The 12,576-nt window shown below is 31.1% G+C and overlaps 3 protein-coding genes across 3 annotated transcripts in view; 2 read left to right on the top strand and 1 right to left on the bottom strand.

Moving 5' to 3' along the window:
* The window catches only part of LOC104729017 (fasciclin-like arabinogalactan protein 12), a 2,051-nt gene extending 1,280 nt beyond the window's left edge, over positions 1 to 771 (top strand). The window contains exon 2 of the mRNA XM_010447919.2: positions 712 to 771. Within this exon, the coding sequence (XP_010446221.1) occupies positions 712 to 771 (60 nt within the window). The remainder of the gene's footprint in view (positions 1 to 711) is intronic.
* LOC104726637 (protein indeterminate-domain 13-like) lies at positions 5,637 to 8,516 on the bottom strand. The gene is made up of 3 exons (XM_019232633.1): positions 8,069 to 8,516; positions 7,462 to 7,861; positions 5,637 to 6,683 (listed from the first exon to the last, which is right to left on the bottom strand). The coding sequence occupies exons 1-3, from the start codon at positions 8,226 to 8,228 to the stop codon at positions 5,972 to 5,974; spliced, it is 1,272 nt and encodes a 423-aa protein (XP_019088178.1). The 5' UTR covers positions 8,229 to 8,516; the 3' UTR covers positions 5,637 to 5,971.
* LOC104726636 (protein transport protein Sec61 subunit beta-like) lies at positions 11,993 to 12,557 on the top strand. Its single transcript, XM_010445544.2, has one exon. The coding sequence runs from the start codon at positions 12,107 to 12,109 to the stop codon at positions 12,443 to 12,445; it is 339 nt and encodes a 112-aa protein (XP_010443846.1). The 5' UTR covers positions 11,993 to 12,106; the 3' UTR covers positions 12,446 to 12,557.

Genomic DNA, 12,576 nt, shown 5'->3' with positions numbered 1-12,576 from the left:
TTTTTTTTTTTTTTTTTTTTGATAAAAGTTGTTGTGGTGATACGTTGCTATTATTATTATTACTCATGATTTTGTGTCATGTGGGTGATTTTGCCATTTTGGGGGTATATTTGTCTCTTCGTTTCCTTACGATTTTGTGTTAATCAACACATCTGTTTTTTATATTTCCATTTTCTTCTCTTGTATTTGTTAATATCTCTTTTATATCTTTTCTTTTTCCTTTGATCCGATTTTTTTACATTTCTTTCAATGCAAACACGGTAGCTTTAAATGATGATATCCAACTCTAAACCCAACTCAAGTAAGTAGTAATGTAGTATACAATAAAAACTAAATCAAACTCTTTAGTCTTTACCAAAATAAATATGATAAATATGAAATATATTCCGATCCTTTTGTGAAAATATATAAATGATACACTGTAAAATGTAAATTGAAAAAAAAAATTGAAAGCCTGATTTCAGAAATTGGTGAACAACGACAAAAGTTTTCAGAAATCAAAACTTGTAATTTGGAATCAAAACTCAAAACGTCATATAGGTGACGGACTAGTACTCCACCAAAGAATCATTCATTAAATATCACCCCCAACTAGGAGGTTCTGATGAGAAGGAATAAAGACCATCAAATACTTCAAGCTGTACGTGAAGAGCCACGGATTTTATAAAAAATACATATTATATCGAAACAACTGCATAAATCCTTAACTAGGACAACTATGTGAGGGCTTGTACCGAAGCTTTATCCTTAAACGGAAAAAAGGCAAAATAAGAGATGCTGATGAAATTAAAAGTGCCATCCATATGAACAAATAATATTCCTAACAACGTATATCTTATTATTTAAAGACTACTTGGCCTTGATAAAACTCATCAGGAGATTCGTTTATATAGTAAAAATGAGAATATACTGGATCACATCTTGAAATTTACTATTACAAAAGGAGTGTGGCTCATGTCACTAGTTAAGGAAGGGACACAATTTACATCCATACATGTACTCTATATAGTCCGAAAATATTTTAAATTAAGAACTTGGAATTTTTTTGACCAATAATGTCTCTTGGTAATTGAAGAAAAATCAAAATGATGTATGTTGGGATAGACCATATTATTTGACCATTTACCTATATCTAATATAATAAAGTAGGATTACACCCTTTAAGAGTTCTATCTATCTGTCACTTGGTACCTCTAAATTTTTTGGTTTTTTTTTTAATAATGTGTTATCTCATATTTAAAGCAATTGATAATAGGATGTACATCATTAATGGGCCACAGAATTTTGTCGATTTCTCAAAGAAAAATCGACAGAATCTCGGAGTTCCGACTTCTCCTCTTCCTCGCCCCTCTCTTCCCCATTCCTTCCCCTTATCTGTTCAATTCCGTGAGATTTCGAATCAGCCAAGTCGAAGGAAATCTCGACATCTCCATTCTTCCACAGCTTGATATATGGCTAATGTAAAACTGACACCTGTCCAAAAAATTTATTCACCAAAATTTTAACTAAACTACCAATAAAACACATTTAATCAAATACATATAACTCACATTTTAAATATAAAACTAAAAAAAAAATTCAATTAGTCCACAAATAAGACATTTAATCATAACTTTAAAATTAAACTTTTTATATAATAAAGTAGGATACCTCCTAAAACTTTCTTCCACAACTACTGTAAAACTGACACTTGTTCAAAAAACTTATTCACCAAAAAATTAACTAAACTACCAATAAAACATATTTAATCAAATAAATATAACTCACACTTTAAATGTAAAACTAAGAATATATATTTTCAATAAATAAGAAATTTAATCATACACTTTAAAATTAAACTTTAATATAAACCTAAAAAAAATTCCAATTAAACCACAAATAAAACACATTCAATCATTTAAATTTAACTCACCCTTTAATATAAAGCTAAAAAGGTTAAATCAAAACAATAAATAAAACACATTTAATCATATACATTTAACTCACACTTTAATATAAAAACTGAAATAAAATAAAAATATTTCCAATTAAACCATAAATAAAACACATTTTGTCATATGAAACAAAAAAAACTATTTCTAAGGAGACCACAAATAAAATACATTCAATCATATAAATTTAACTCACACTTTAATATAAAATTAATAAAATTATTTCCAATGAAACCATACATAACACTTTTAATAATATAAATTTAACTCACGCTTTAATATAAATCTAAAATAAAATAAAGAAAATTCAATCAAAACATAAATAAAACACATTTAATCATATACATTTAACTCACACTTTAATATTAAAACTGAAATAAAATAAATTTGTATTAACTTTATTTTTCCACTCAATTTTATTCAACACACAATAAATTAGAATTAACTCCCATACTTTTTAGTTTCTAAACTGTAACTCTCATAACTTCCCATCTTATAAACACTCATTTTTCATTCTCTCATTCTCTTTCCCTTCATCTTAGATATTATACATTTTTTGTGTTTTTTTTGTTGGTTGGTTGGTTGGTTATTGTTGTATGTGTTAAAAAAACAAATTAAATATTATTTTAAACGTTTGATTTTGAAATCAATCTTTAACATAAAACTTAAAAAAAAATCCAATGAAACCATAAATAATACACATGTTGTCATTGAACATATATTTTTTTTCAAATAAACCACAAATAAAACACATTTAATTTAACTCATGACTTAATATAGAAAAATTCTCCAATTAAATCACAAAGAAAACACTTTAATCATAGAAGTTTAACTCACACTTAATACAAAGCGCAAATAAAAAAATATTCAATTAAACCATAAATAAAACACATTAATCATATACATTTAACTCACACTTTAATATAAAAACTGAAATAAAATAAATTTGCATTAACTATATTTCTCTATTCAATTTTATTCAACACATAATAAATTACAATTAACTCCCATACTTTTTGTTTCTAAATTGTAACTCATATGACTTCCCATCCTATGAATACTCATTTTCTCATTCTCTTTCACTCTTTCTTAAATATTATACATTTTTTTTGTTTTTTGTTGGTTGGTTGTTATTGTTGTATGTGACAAAAAGAACAAAATTTAATATTATTAGAAAAGCTTAGTTCTAAATTTTAACTTTAGATACTAAATGATATGTATCTTACATTTGTTTTTGAAGATGCATCTCTATTGTCCCTAAAAAAAAACATTTTCAAAATCAATCTATTACAACTTGCATACAACTATCTTAGATTTTAAAATTAAAAAGTTTTCTCTAATGGCATCTATGCTTAATTGAAGTCCTACCTTATTTTTATCTCCAAAACTAAATTACCAAAGATTTCCATAAAATATAGTAATGTCTAAACTCTCCTAAACTCACACTTTAATATAAAGCTCAAATACCGACAAAAAAAACAACATCAGCTACACAATCTCATATTACAACAATCCGCATTTCAGAAACATAACCAATTTTATATTACCTTTCATGAATAATTTGACAGATTTTATACACACATCTATCCTATCATTTTGATCAGCTAACCCACAACCACTCAACGTCTTCTTTGAAAGCGAATACCCCAATCCAAATGAAACAAGAGCACTTGATATGGAAGCTGTAATATAAGACCTAGAAATAATACAAAGGCAAGCCACCCAATATGAAGAAGGATGATATTCAACTTGTCTTCATGATCTACGAGGAACTCAGATTATCAACACTTTATTTTACAATCACAAATTCTACATTAAATGTATTGCATTTTGGTTACATCACAAAATAACATGTTCTAATTATAGAATACAAATAGTATAAACTATAATATAATTTAAAATTCAATAAAAAACATCAATAATATAATGATTTAAACTTTTAAAAAGGTTTTTTAAATTATTCATAATTTAGAAAAGGATAAGCTCATCATATAAAATTAACTATATAGTTAATGAATACAAATAAAATAATTCCAAAAACCTAATGATTTTTAATCAAAAAAACAAAGTTTCTCGATACAAATAGACTTTGTTGGTATAAATTTCAAATTGTAAAATCTCTCGAAAAAATGTTTAAAAATTTAATTTAGTTTTAATGACTTTTAACCAAAAAACAAAGTAATATAATAATCTTGTGCAACGCACGAGACTAACCTAGTATATTATATAACTATTTTGTTAATCATGAATTATTTACACTATAATTAGCAAAGTAAATACTTTTAAACAAAAAACTGAAGTAAATGCTACGCATTCAAATATTTAGGTCATGAGTCATGGTCGATGATCGATGATCGATTACGCATTTTCAAATATCCACCCCGCTCTCTCTGCGAAACCTCTCATCTTCTCCTTTTGATCCACCGTTAATTTTGTCCTCTTACGCTTTTTCATCATCGCCGACCTATCTTCCTTTGCCACCGTGAATTTGTTCTTGTCTTCTTGATTCGAGGGTCCAGAGAAAGAGCTGGGAGAGAGAAGCAAGTGGGGAGTGGAGGCGAGTGGCTGTAGCGGTGGTCAAGGCCGTGCCTATGGGTTAGGAAAAAGGAATTTGCCTCAGGCCCCAAATTATATAGTTTTTTTGTGTGTTTTTTTGACTCACAATTATGGAAAATATGGTGTATCATTATGGTTTTGGGAGTCTTTTTATTTCCTAAACAACTCGTATGATTCCTTTGAATATATTTATTTATAAAAATATACAAAAATGAAAACAAAACTTTAAATTGTAAAATACCAAGTAAGGTCGTAAAACAGAAAAAAATAAAAGATTAAGAGAAGTTGGTGAAATAGTTTATTGAAATAGAAAGTAAGGCTTTTTAGATTTTTTATTTTGTTTGAAAAATTTATATAGTTTTAAATTTTTGATATTTATTTTATTATAATTTTGAATTTTAATATTTATTTATTTTCATTAAATATATTAAAATAACTTCTAATGTTAAACTCGCCTTAAACCCCGACAAACCTGGGCACGGCACTGGCGGTGGTGACCAGCAGTGACTGAAGACGTCAGAAGGACTACGACGGTGGAAATTGCGGTGGCAGCCACAGGCATCGCACCTAAGAGACGGAGGGTCTGTGAGGGTTGTGGTTGATTTAGGTATGAACTCACCGCAGCCGTCAAGAGCGTGGCCGCCGAGACTGACCGCGTGGTTTTTAAGGCATTCATTGTACAAGAGAACCATGTCTCCGGCGCCGGTGTCTATGTTGTTTGTTGTTATTGTTGAATAATAGTGCATGGTTGATTTTGTTCCTCAGTAGTGTGTTTTTCTAAGGAGATACTTTTTTTTGTTTTTGGTTTTTTTCTTTTGTTCCTCAGTAGTGTTGTTATTTTAATTGCATAGATTATTGTTATTCGTTTCTTTGATATTACCACAATTCATTATTCCAACAGTTGTCATCGGTTAATATGCTAATATAACTACAATCTACATATTGTCAATTAATAAAATTTGGATTAGCTGAAATTAACGCAACTTTTGCCTTCAAAAAAAAAAAAAAAAAAAGATAACATATGCGTTTTCAATCACGATTAGTCATTACAGGTTCGATTATAAATGTACGTTCTTATTCTTGTGATCTCGCATCTCCATATAGGTTGGATTATCGAATGTTCGTTGTCTCCAATGATCAGAACAAATATACAAATAACGGATTATTGATTAGTCAATACATATTATTATGTGAAAAAATTCCAAAGACTTCCATGTGAGTTGTCGATCGCTTCAGATTTTTTTTGTGTATTGTTCCTAAAGAAAGCCTGGAGAATTCAAACATCCTTAAACATGATTATAACTACCTTGTACATGAACAAAAAACGAGTATTTTCAGAATCTGACGCCATGCGTACAGTTATTTTCCCGCCTATCATGGTTGCAGGCTTGCAGCCAACTTGGGAATATATGTCATGGTTCACCGTACATCATGGCATGCTTGATAGGAAGTGATGATGATGATGATGTAGACATTGTTGGTCGTCACGGCTTCTTAACACCAAGAAAGTCTCTGGTCCACTCTTCTTCCTTATTTTTCGTATTTAAACCATCGGAGTTTGGCATCCTATTGTTGAAGATGGATGAAGTCATTAGCCCCAACATGGTGCTAGTGTCGGAACTCGATGATGATCCCATTTGAGCCACCTTTTGAAGCAATGTTGTTGCCGACAATGAAGCCTGACTTCCTGCTTCTTGATTATAAGAGAACAAGGATGCGATGTTTGCATCGGTTGAGTTTGAGCCACTATAGATATTTCCCTTTTTGATCTCATCTTCTTGATTTGTGGATACTACTTTACGAATAATGTTTTTGTTGTTGTTCATACATTCATTGAGTAACCACTGGTTTGAATATTCCTCTTCTCGTAACTTCCATAGGTTATGAACCGAATCAGATGTACCACGAGGTGTTGGTTGTGGGGACAACGGGAAAGTATTGGTTTGTTGCGGGATTGGGTCGGATTTGGTGAAGTTTTTCCCCAATAAGATAGTGTTATTGTTGTTGACGTTAAGATCGGTGCCTGTACCTGTGAGTGATTGATCCAATTGTGATTGAACAAGAACTGGACTATTGGTATCAGCAATTGTGGAGATGGTATTATTGGCGACTAAGGGTGATGGAACTGAGAAGAATTTAGCACTTTCTTCAGCTAAGACATCACAAAAGGTTCTATGTGAGATGAAACTGTCCTTCCTGATACAATCATACATCATGGGAATTATGTTAATATAATTGGCTATAATATGCAAGTCTTTATAAAATGTAGAATCTTTATAAAATGCAAGCTTGGAATTGGTGTATGCATGTAGTAAGGAAACAGAAGACTTTAGGTTATTGAGACATGACCACATCATGTTCCAATCATGTAGCCTTTTTCTCCTCGATATTGATGTCTAAATAAAACTACAAACTGGACCAAGACAATAACAAGCCATGAAATAATTAACGGTAGTGGTATCCAAACGACAAGCTACAAGCCAAAAACACCACGTACTAGACATAACGTAAACCCAATAACTTATAGATCTACAGTTCCGAATTACTTTACGTGTATATATGAAATGTGAAAAGGAACAAAAAAAGCACGGTTTGACGACTCTGTATATAAAGATAGTACAAACAAAAGGAATCTTTTTATATTTAATTTTTGATAACAAATGCAATCTCATGCTTTATGCATACATGCACCTGTTTAAATGTCCAATTATAGGACCCGCCGGTTTTTTTTTCCGAAATTTGTTTATTTGCGTTTGTGTTTACCGTTTACGTTTATACTTGTAATTTTTATCAAAGACTTCAAATAACTGCAAATATGAAGCCTCTTTTGTTGTTATAAATTTTTAGAAGTGTTTGATGAAAATTTGGAACTTTATGTATATGTTTTCCGAAAATAAATATCCAATAATTTAGCGCGTTAAAGGGAAAATGATAGTACTGCAAAAACAAGAAGTAGAAAGAGAGTAGTAATGACCTGGAGAAGACGGTACCACAATCACACCTAAACTCTCTGCTACCACAAATTTTGCTATGAGCTTTCCAATCGGATACCACAGCATACTTCTTGGAACACTTGTCGCATTTCCACTTCTTCTCTCCATGTTTCCGGCTAAAGTGCTTCTTGATTCCAGTGAGGTCTCCTAGGGCTCGAGCTGGATCATGATGGACGCAGCTCTTCTCGGGGCATATATATACTTTCTTCTTCACCTGATTCTTGTTTGTTCTCTGCTTCAGCTTCCATGGCAGGTTGTGGCCTCTTTTGTGAAGCTGAAGATTCTGTTCTCTCTGAAACCCCTTGCTGCAGATTTCGCAGAAGAACCGATTTGTCGCCATGAGGGATTTTGGAGATAGAGCGATGACTTCTGCATCTGGATCTGTTTTTTTTTTGTTGTTTGTTCATGTTGTTAGAAACAAAATTAAAACCAACAACAATAAAATAGTAACCAAGAAGGAAACAAGAAGACACAAAGATCTACTCTTGGAACAAGATCATATATATTGAATTTGATGAAAACACAATAAAAGATTTTAAAGAAAATGAAAAAAACCACGGAAAACTTTTAAATATTTTATAAACATGCCTGGATTGCCTGGGAGGTTTCTCTTTTTCTTGGCTGTGCTAGTGGAGGCAGGCTTAGAGTTAGGGTTAGGATTTGGAGTGATGTGTTCTTGGGCATGGACAAAGCTAGGGACTGAGAGACGGTCATGATTATGTGGAATCATCATGTCTTGATGATTCATATGTAAGAAGACAAAAAGAAAAGAAAAAAAAAACTCTTAAGTTGTGTTACACTTCTCTACTTAAACAAGCAAGAATCTTTAAGAGCAAGAAGACAGACAAAGAGAGAAAGGAGAGAAGAAAACATGTAAAAATGAAAGTGATATCTATATAATTACGAGAGTAAAGCTTAATTTGTGGCACATATGAAGTAAATCAAGATATTTTCTTATGGGTTGAAAAGTGAGATGATTATTTTTGGTTTTTGGTCGTGGGTAATACTAATATTTGTTTTTGGATTTTTATGTTTTAAGAGAGATTGTGATGAGCAACTTATGATCACTTGTGAAGAGTCTTGTAGGATAACTCCAAAAAAGAAGGCTTGCTAAGACGGAATCTCTCTCTATATTTTACACACAACTGTTCTATTACAGGTCGGTCAGTATACATGGACTCAAACTGGACCATTCTTATTTTCTAGTTTAACACAATTTGTTTATTTTTTACACATATTTTTATATAATCCTATTTGATATTTTTTAGTTTAAAATGTAAGATTTAATATTAATTAACTTTATTCATTTTTTTTAGAATATTATTTTCATATCATTCTAATAAAATTAAAATAGGACTACCATGTCTTTATATATACTTTGTAAGAAATGAGATAATTTTAAAATAATATATGATTATCCTTAATCTACACTAGGTTTTATCCCATAGTACACCACAGGTCTATTATTTTGTTGATATATATACTGTTATCGGTTGTAGGTAGAGTTTTGTAGAAACTCTTGATTCGTAAGTTGAGAATATACATTTTACGATTTGTTATTTATGATTTAGGAATGAATGATCTGGCATATTCTTATTATGGTTCTCAGTTGATATTATTGGATTAATAGTGTACATTTAAAGCTAATAAGATCTTACCAAATATGTAATCGTTTATTAAACACAAATTCGATATTTTCTAAGATGTATTCATCTTGAATTAGTTGTTATATTATAGGGATGTGATTAAGAAGATGTGATTACATAATTTGGGTTATCAATTCTTTTTGTCAAACTCGGTCTTAAAAATTCGGCATGGATTTTTCCTAAGATACAATGAGCATTAATTGGATGTAAATAAGTATGCTACGGATTAAAATCCGGCCCAAAATATTCGGCAATCTTAAGGAGGATCCGGATAATTGAATCGGTTATAATTTTAGTTAAAAACCCGACCCGAATTTGGCAAAAAGTGATGGCACCCTATTGTACTCCAAAAATGTATTTCGAGCTCTATATGTGGATATACTTGTTTGATTACAAATATCCTAAGACAATTTTTAATATATATCCGTTTATAAAAATTCAAATCACATTATATGCTGAAAAAAAATCTAAAATTTATTAACTTTATGTATTAAATAGTAATTAAAATAATTAAATATAAGATTAAATAAAAATGAAAGGAGAATTATATTTTAATCTAACGTATTGATTTAAATTAGATAGATATATTTTAGGAAATTAATATTATCAAATAAGAAAATGATTGTGTTTGGTTGTAAGGATTGTAGAGAATTTAGTTGAAACTTGTTTAGATACAAAGATAAAGATAAGAGAGGATGACACAAAAATTTACTTAAAAAATACTTAAAAAAATGTTAAAATAGATATATGAAAACTTATGAAGTCGACATAATTAGAACGTCGTTCTTTTGTAATGCATCGATATTGAAAATTTTGAATATATATCTTGTATACAGTATAATGATTATGTATGCATGAGATGTGAACAACTTTAAACTTTTGGACTTTTCTTATTGTTTGAAAGTTGACTAAACAATAAGACCACACCATTTCATTTTCAGCAAACTGGATTTCATTGAGCATCAGAGGATTACACATGGTTTAAATGATGTGTAAACACTTGGTTATAAGAAGGTCTACCTCAACCATTGCTTTTGCTCCTTTTCGCCAGAATGTTTGTNAAAAAAAAAAAAAAAAAAAAAAAAAAAAAAAAAAAAAAAAAAAAAAAAAAAAAAAAACTAAATCTTGTTTCTTTGGGTAGGATCAAACCTAGAACCATTTGAATTTATAACTATCTAGTATATGGGATATCTCAAAGTTCTTAACCCATATAAGATGAAGATCAAATTATTATTTCCATATTTATTGAAATTAAATTAAATTACAACGAGCAAACGTACTTTAGGAGCTGAAAGTGAAAATATATACCGACAAGAATTATAAGATATATATGACTTTGCAAGATGGATGTCACGGATCATATTCCCCTCTAGTAATATCTATCTGATCATGATGAATACGTAACTTTAAATTTGATAATGGAAATCAAAGTTTTGGCAAATCATTTACGAGTGAGACAAGTGACATCACATCATATACTAACAGAGCACACCACTTCTGTCTAACTAAAGTAGTTATAACGCATTTTGTCCAAATCAACGTTACTTATTTTTCGTATTTTACAATCATTACCTCTCTCTCTCTCTCTCTCTCTATTCCCATATTTCTAATCTCAGTCTTCATTCTAAGAATGTTGATTTCCTAATTTGAATAGAAGAGGTTCTTTCTTACCCTATATCTATGGCCTATGGGTCAAGTAGTATAGTTAACAAAATTATGTAGTTCGTGGATTTGATTGGTATGACAAATGAATATTTAATTAGAGTATTAACAAGCATGATAATTTTGAGATGAACAGTGAGGAAAGAAAGACAAATAAACAAGCAGGATAATTATGAGATGACATCAACATGTAAAGGATATAAAAGAAAGAAAGATCTAGAAACGAAAATAGCACACGAAGAAAAGGAGATTGTCTTTACAGCCAACGTTACAATCAAATTTGATGGGGCAAGCAAATCATCATTACATAATTACGCCATAAGTACATTATTGACCTGTAACGATCAAATATACACACAATTACATAGCGTTATACTGAGTTAGACACATCACACATGCGTGTGAAAGATCCTCCTATTCTGCGTTACATAATAGACTTATAATCACCAAAGTATTCACACTGACACTGTGTTTTCTTTAACTTTGAAATAATAAATTTAGGGGCTTACTTGGATTAAGCTTTTTGGAAGAGTTCACTTTGATCTTATTTCCTCGTTTTAGTATGCAAATAGCAAATAGCAAATTGCAAACATTAAATCTGACTTAGAAAACACGTTAAAAAAAAAACAATATTTTTTAATTTAGTTAGATTTCTCTTTAGCTCCACCGGGTATTATGATATGACATATTTATTTACCTATAGATCAAATCAAAGTGAAGTGGATAAAATCAAAGTGATTTAGATTTAAATCCATGATTCTAAATTAGTTGTTTTTAAGGTTTTGCTGAAATTAAAGTAGGTGTGGGCAGTGTGGCAAGAGTAGCCCAACTGTTTTTACGATAGCCCAGTCTAGATATGAATGATCTGGATCACAAAAATAAACCCAAATGTGAAATCCATAGTAGGAAAAAACTATAGCTTGAACCAAACTAGAAATTAGTTGGAGAAGCCCAATCTAATCTTCAATGAAGTTTCTTCATTTATTCTGTTCTCAATTGTAATTTGTAAAACGGTAGTGTTGTGTAGGAGGAATGATTAAACACGAATCCAAGTCATTGCATATGCATTTGCATTGTCATTAGAGATAATTAAATTCATTAATGGTGCCAAACCGAGGATCAAAACTTTACTAATACTTAAAAAAAGTCGTTGGGAGTTTTCTACTAGTACTTAAAAAAAACTACACGTGTCTCTCTATTACACCAAAGTAACCGCCCCTAGATTTGACATTATTTACCATATTACCCTTCGTTCACCGCTCCTTTAACCTCTCTCTTCGTCTTTTTTTCCCCTAATCTGACCGTACAATACAAAGCGATGGCGAGAGGGTCTTCGCAGTCCCAACAATCAACCTCCACCGGAGGCTCAACCGCTCGACCCGGTCTGGCCGCTCAACGTGGATCCGCCGCCGCTACTGCAGGCATGCGTCGCCGCAGGCTAGGTGGCGGCGGATCGGCATCGTCAGGCGGCGGATCCGCGGGTGGATCAGGACCGAGCAACATGCTGAGGTTCTACACAGACGAAGCTCCGGGTTTGAAGATCTCACCGACCGTGGTTCTGATCATGAGTCTCTGTTTCATCGGCTTCGTCACAGCTCTTCACGTCTTTGGAAAACTCTACCTCCACAAATCCGGATCATCCCAAGCTTCTTCTTAGATCCCCCGGCCGGATCTTGATCTTCTCCTTTGCATGTTGAATCAGTGATCGCGCTGCTGTGTTTTTCGATGAGATCTATGTAAATCGCTCTAAACGTTGAATAAAAAACATGTTTTTAAAAAAAAAAAAAA

Source organism: Camelina sativa, chromosome 11, assembly GCF_000633955.1.
Source record: "Camelina sativa cultivar DH55 chromosome 11, Cs, whole genome shotgun sequence".
Taxonomy (NCBI): domain Eukaryota; kingdom Viridiplantae; phylum Streptophyta; class Magnoliopsida; order Brassicales; family Brassicaceae; genus Camelina; species Camelina sativa.
Note: the sequence above shows the minus strand (reverse complement) of the source record. Positions and strands in the feature narration are given on the sequence as shown.

Excerpts from the sequence above, each read along its gene's own strand:
- LOC104726637 (XM_019232633.1), bottom strand. The coding sequence starts at position 8,228 with ATGAATCATCAAGACATGATGATTCCACATAATCATGACCGTCTCTCA. Across the intron at positions 7,862-8,068 it reads AAACCTCCCAGGCAATCCAG|ATCCAGATGCAGAAGTCATC; the intron begins GCATGTTTATAA and ends AAAAAAAAACAG. Across the intron at positions 6,684-7,461 it reads TGTGGTACCGTCTTCTCCAG|GAAGGACAGTTTCATCTCAC; the intron begins GTCATTACTACT and ends TGATTGTATCAG.
- LOC104726636 (XM_010445544.2), top strand. The coding sequence starts at position 12,107 with ATGGCGAGAGGGTCTTCGCAGTCCCAACAATCAACCTCCACCGGAGGC.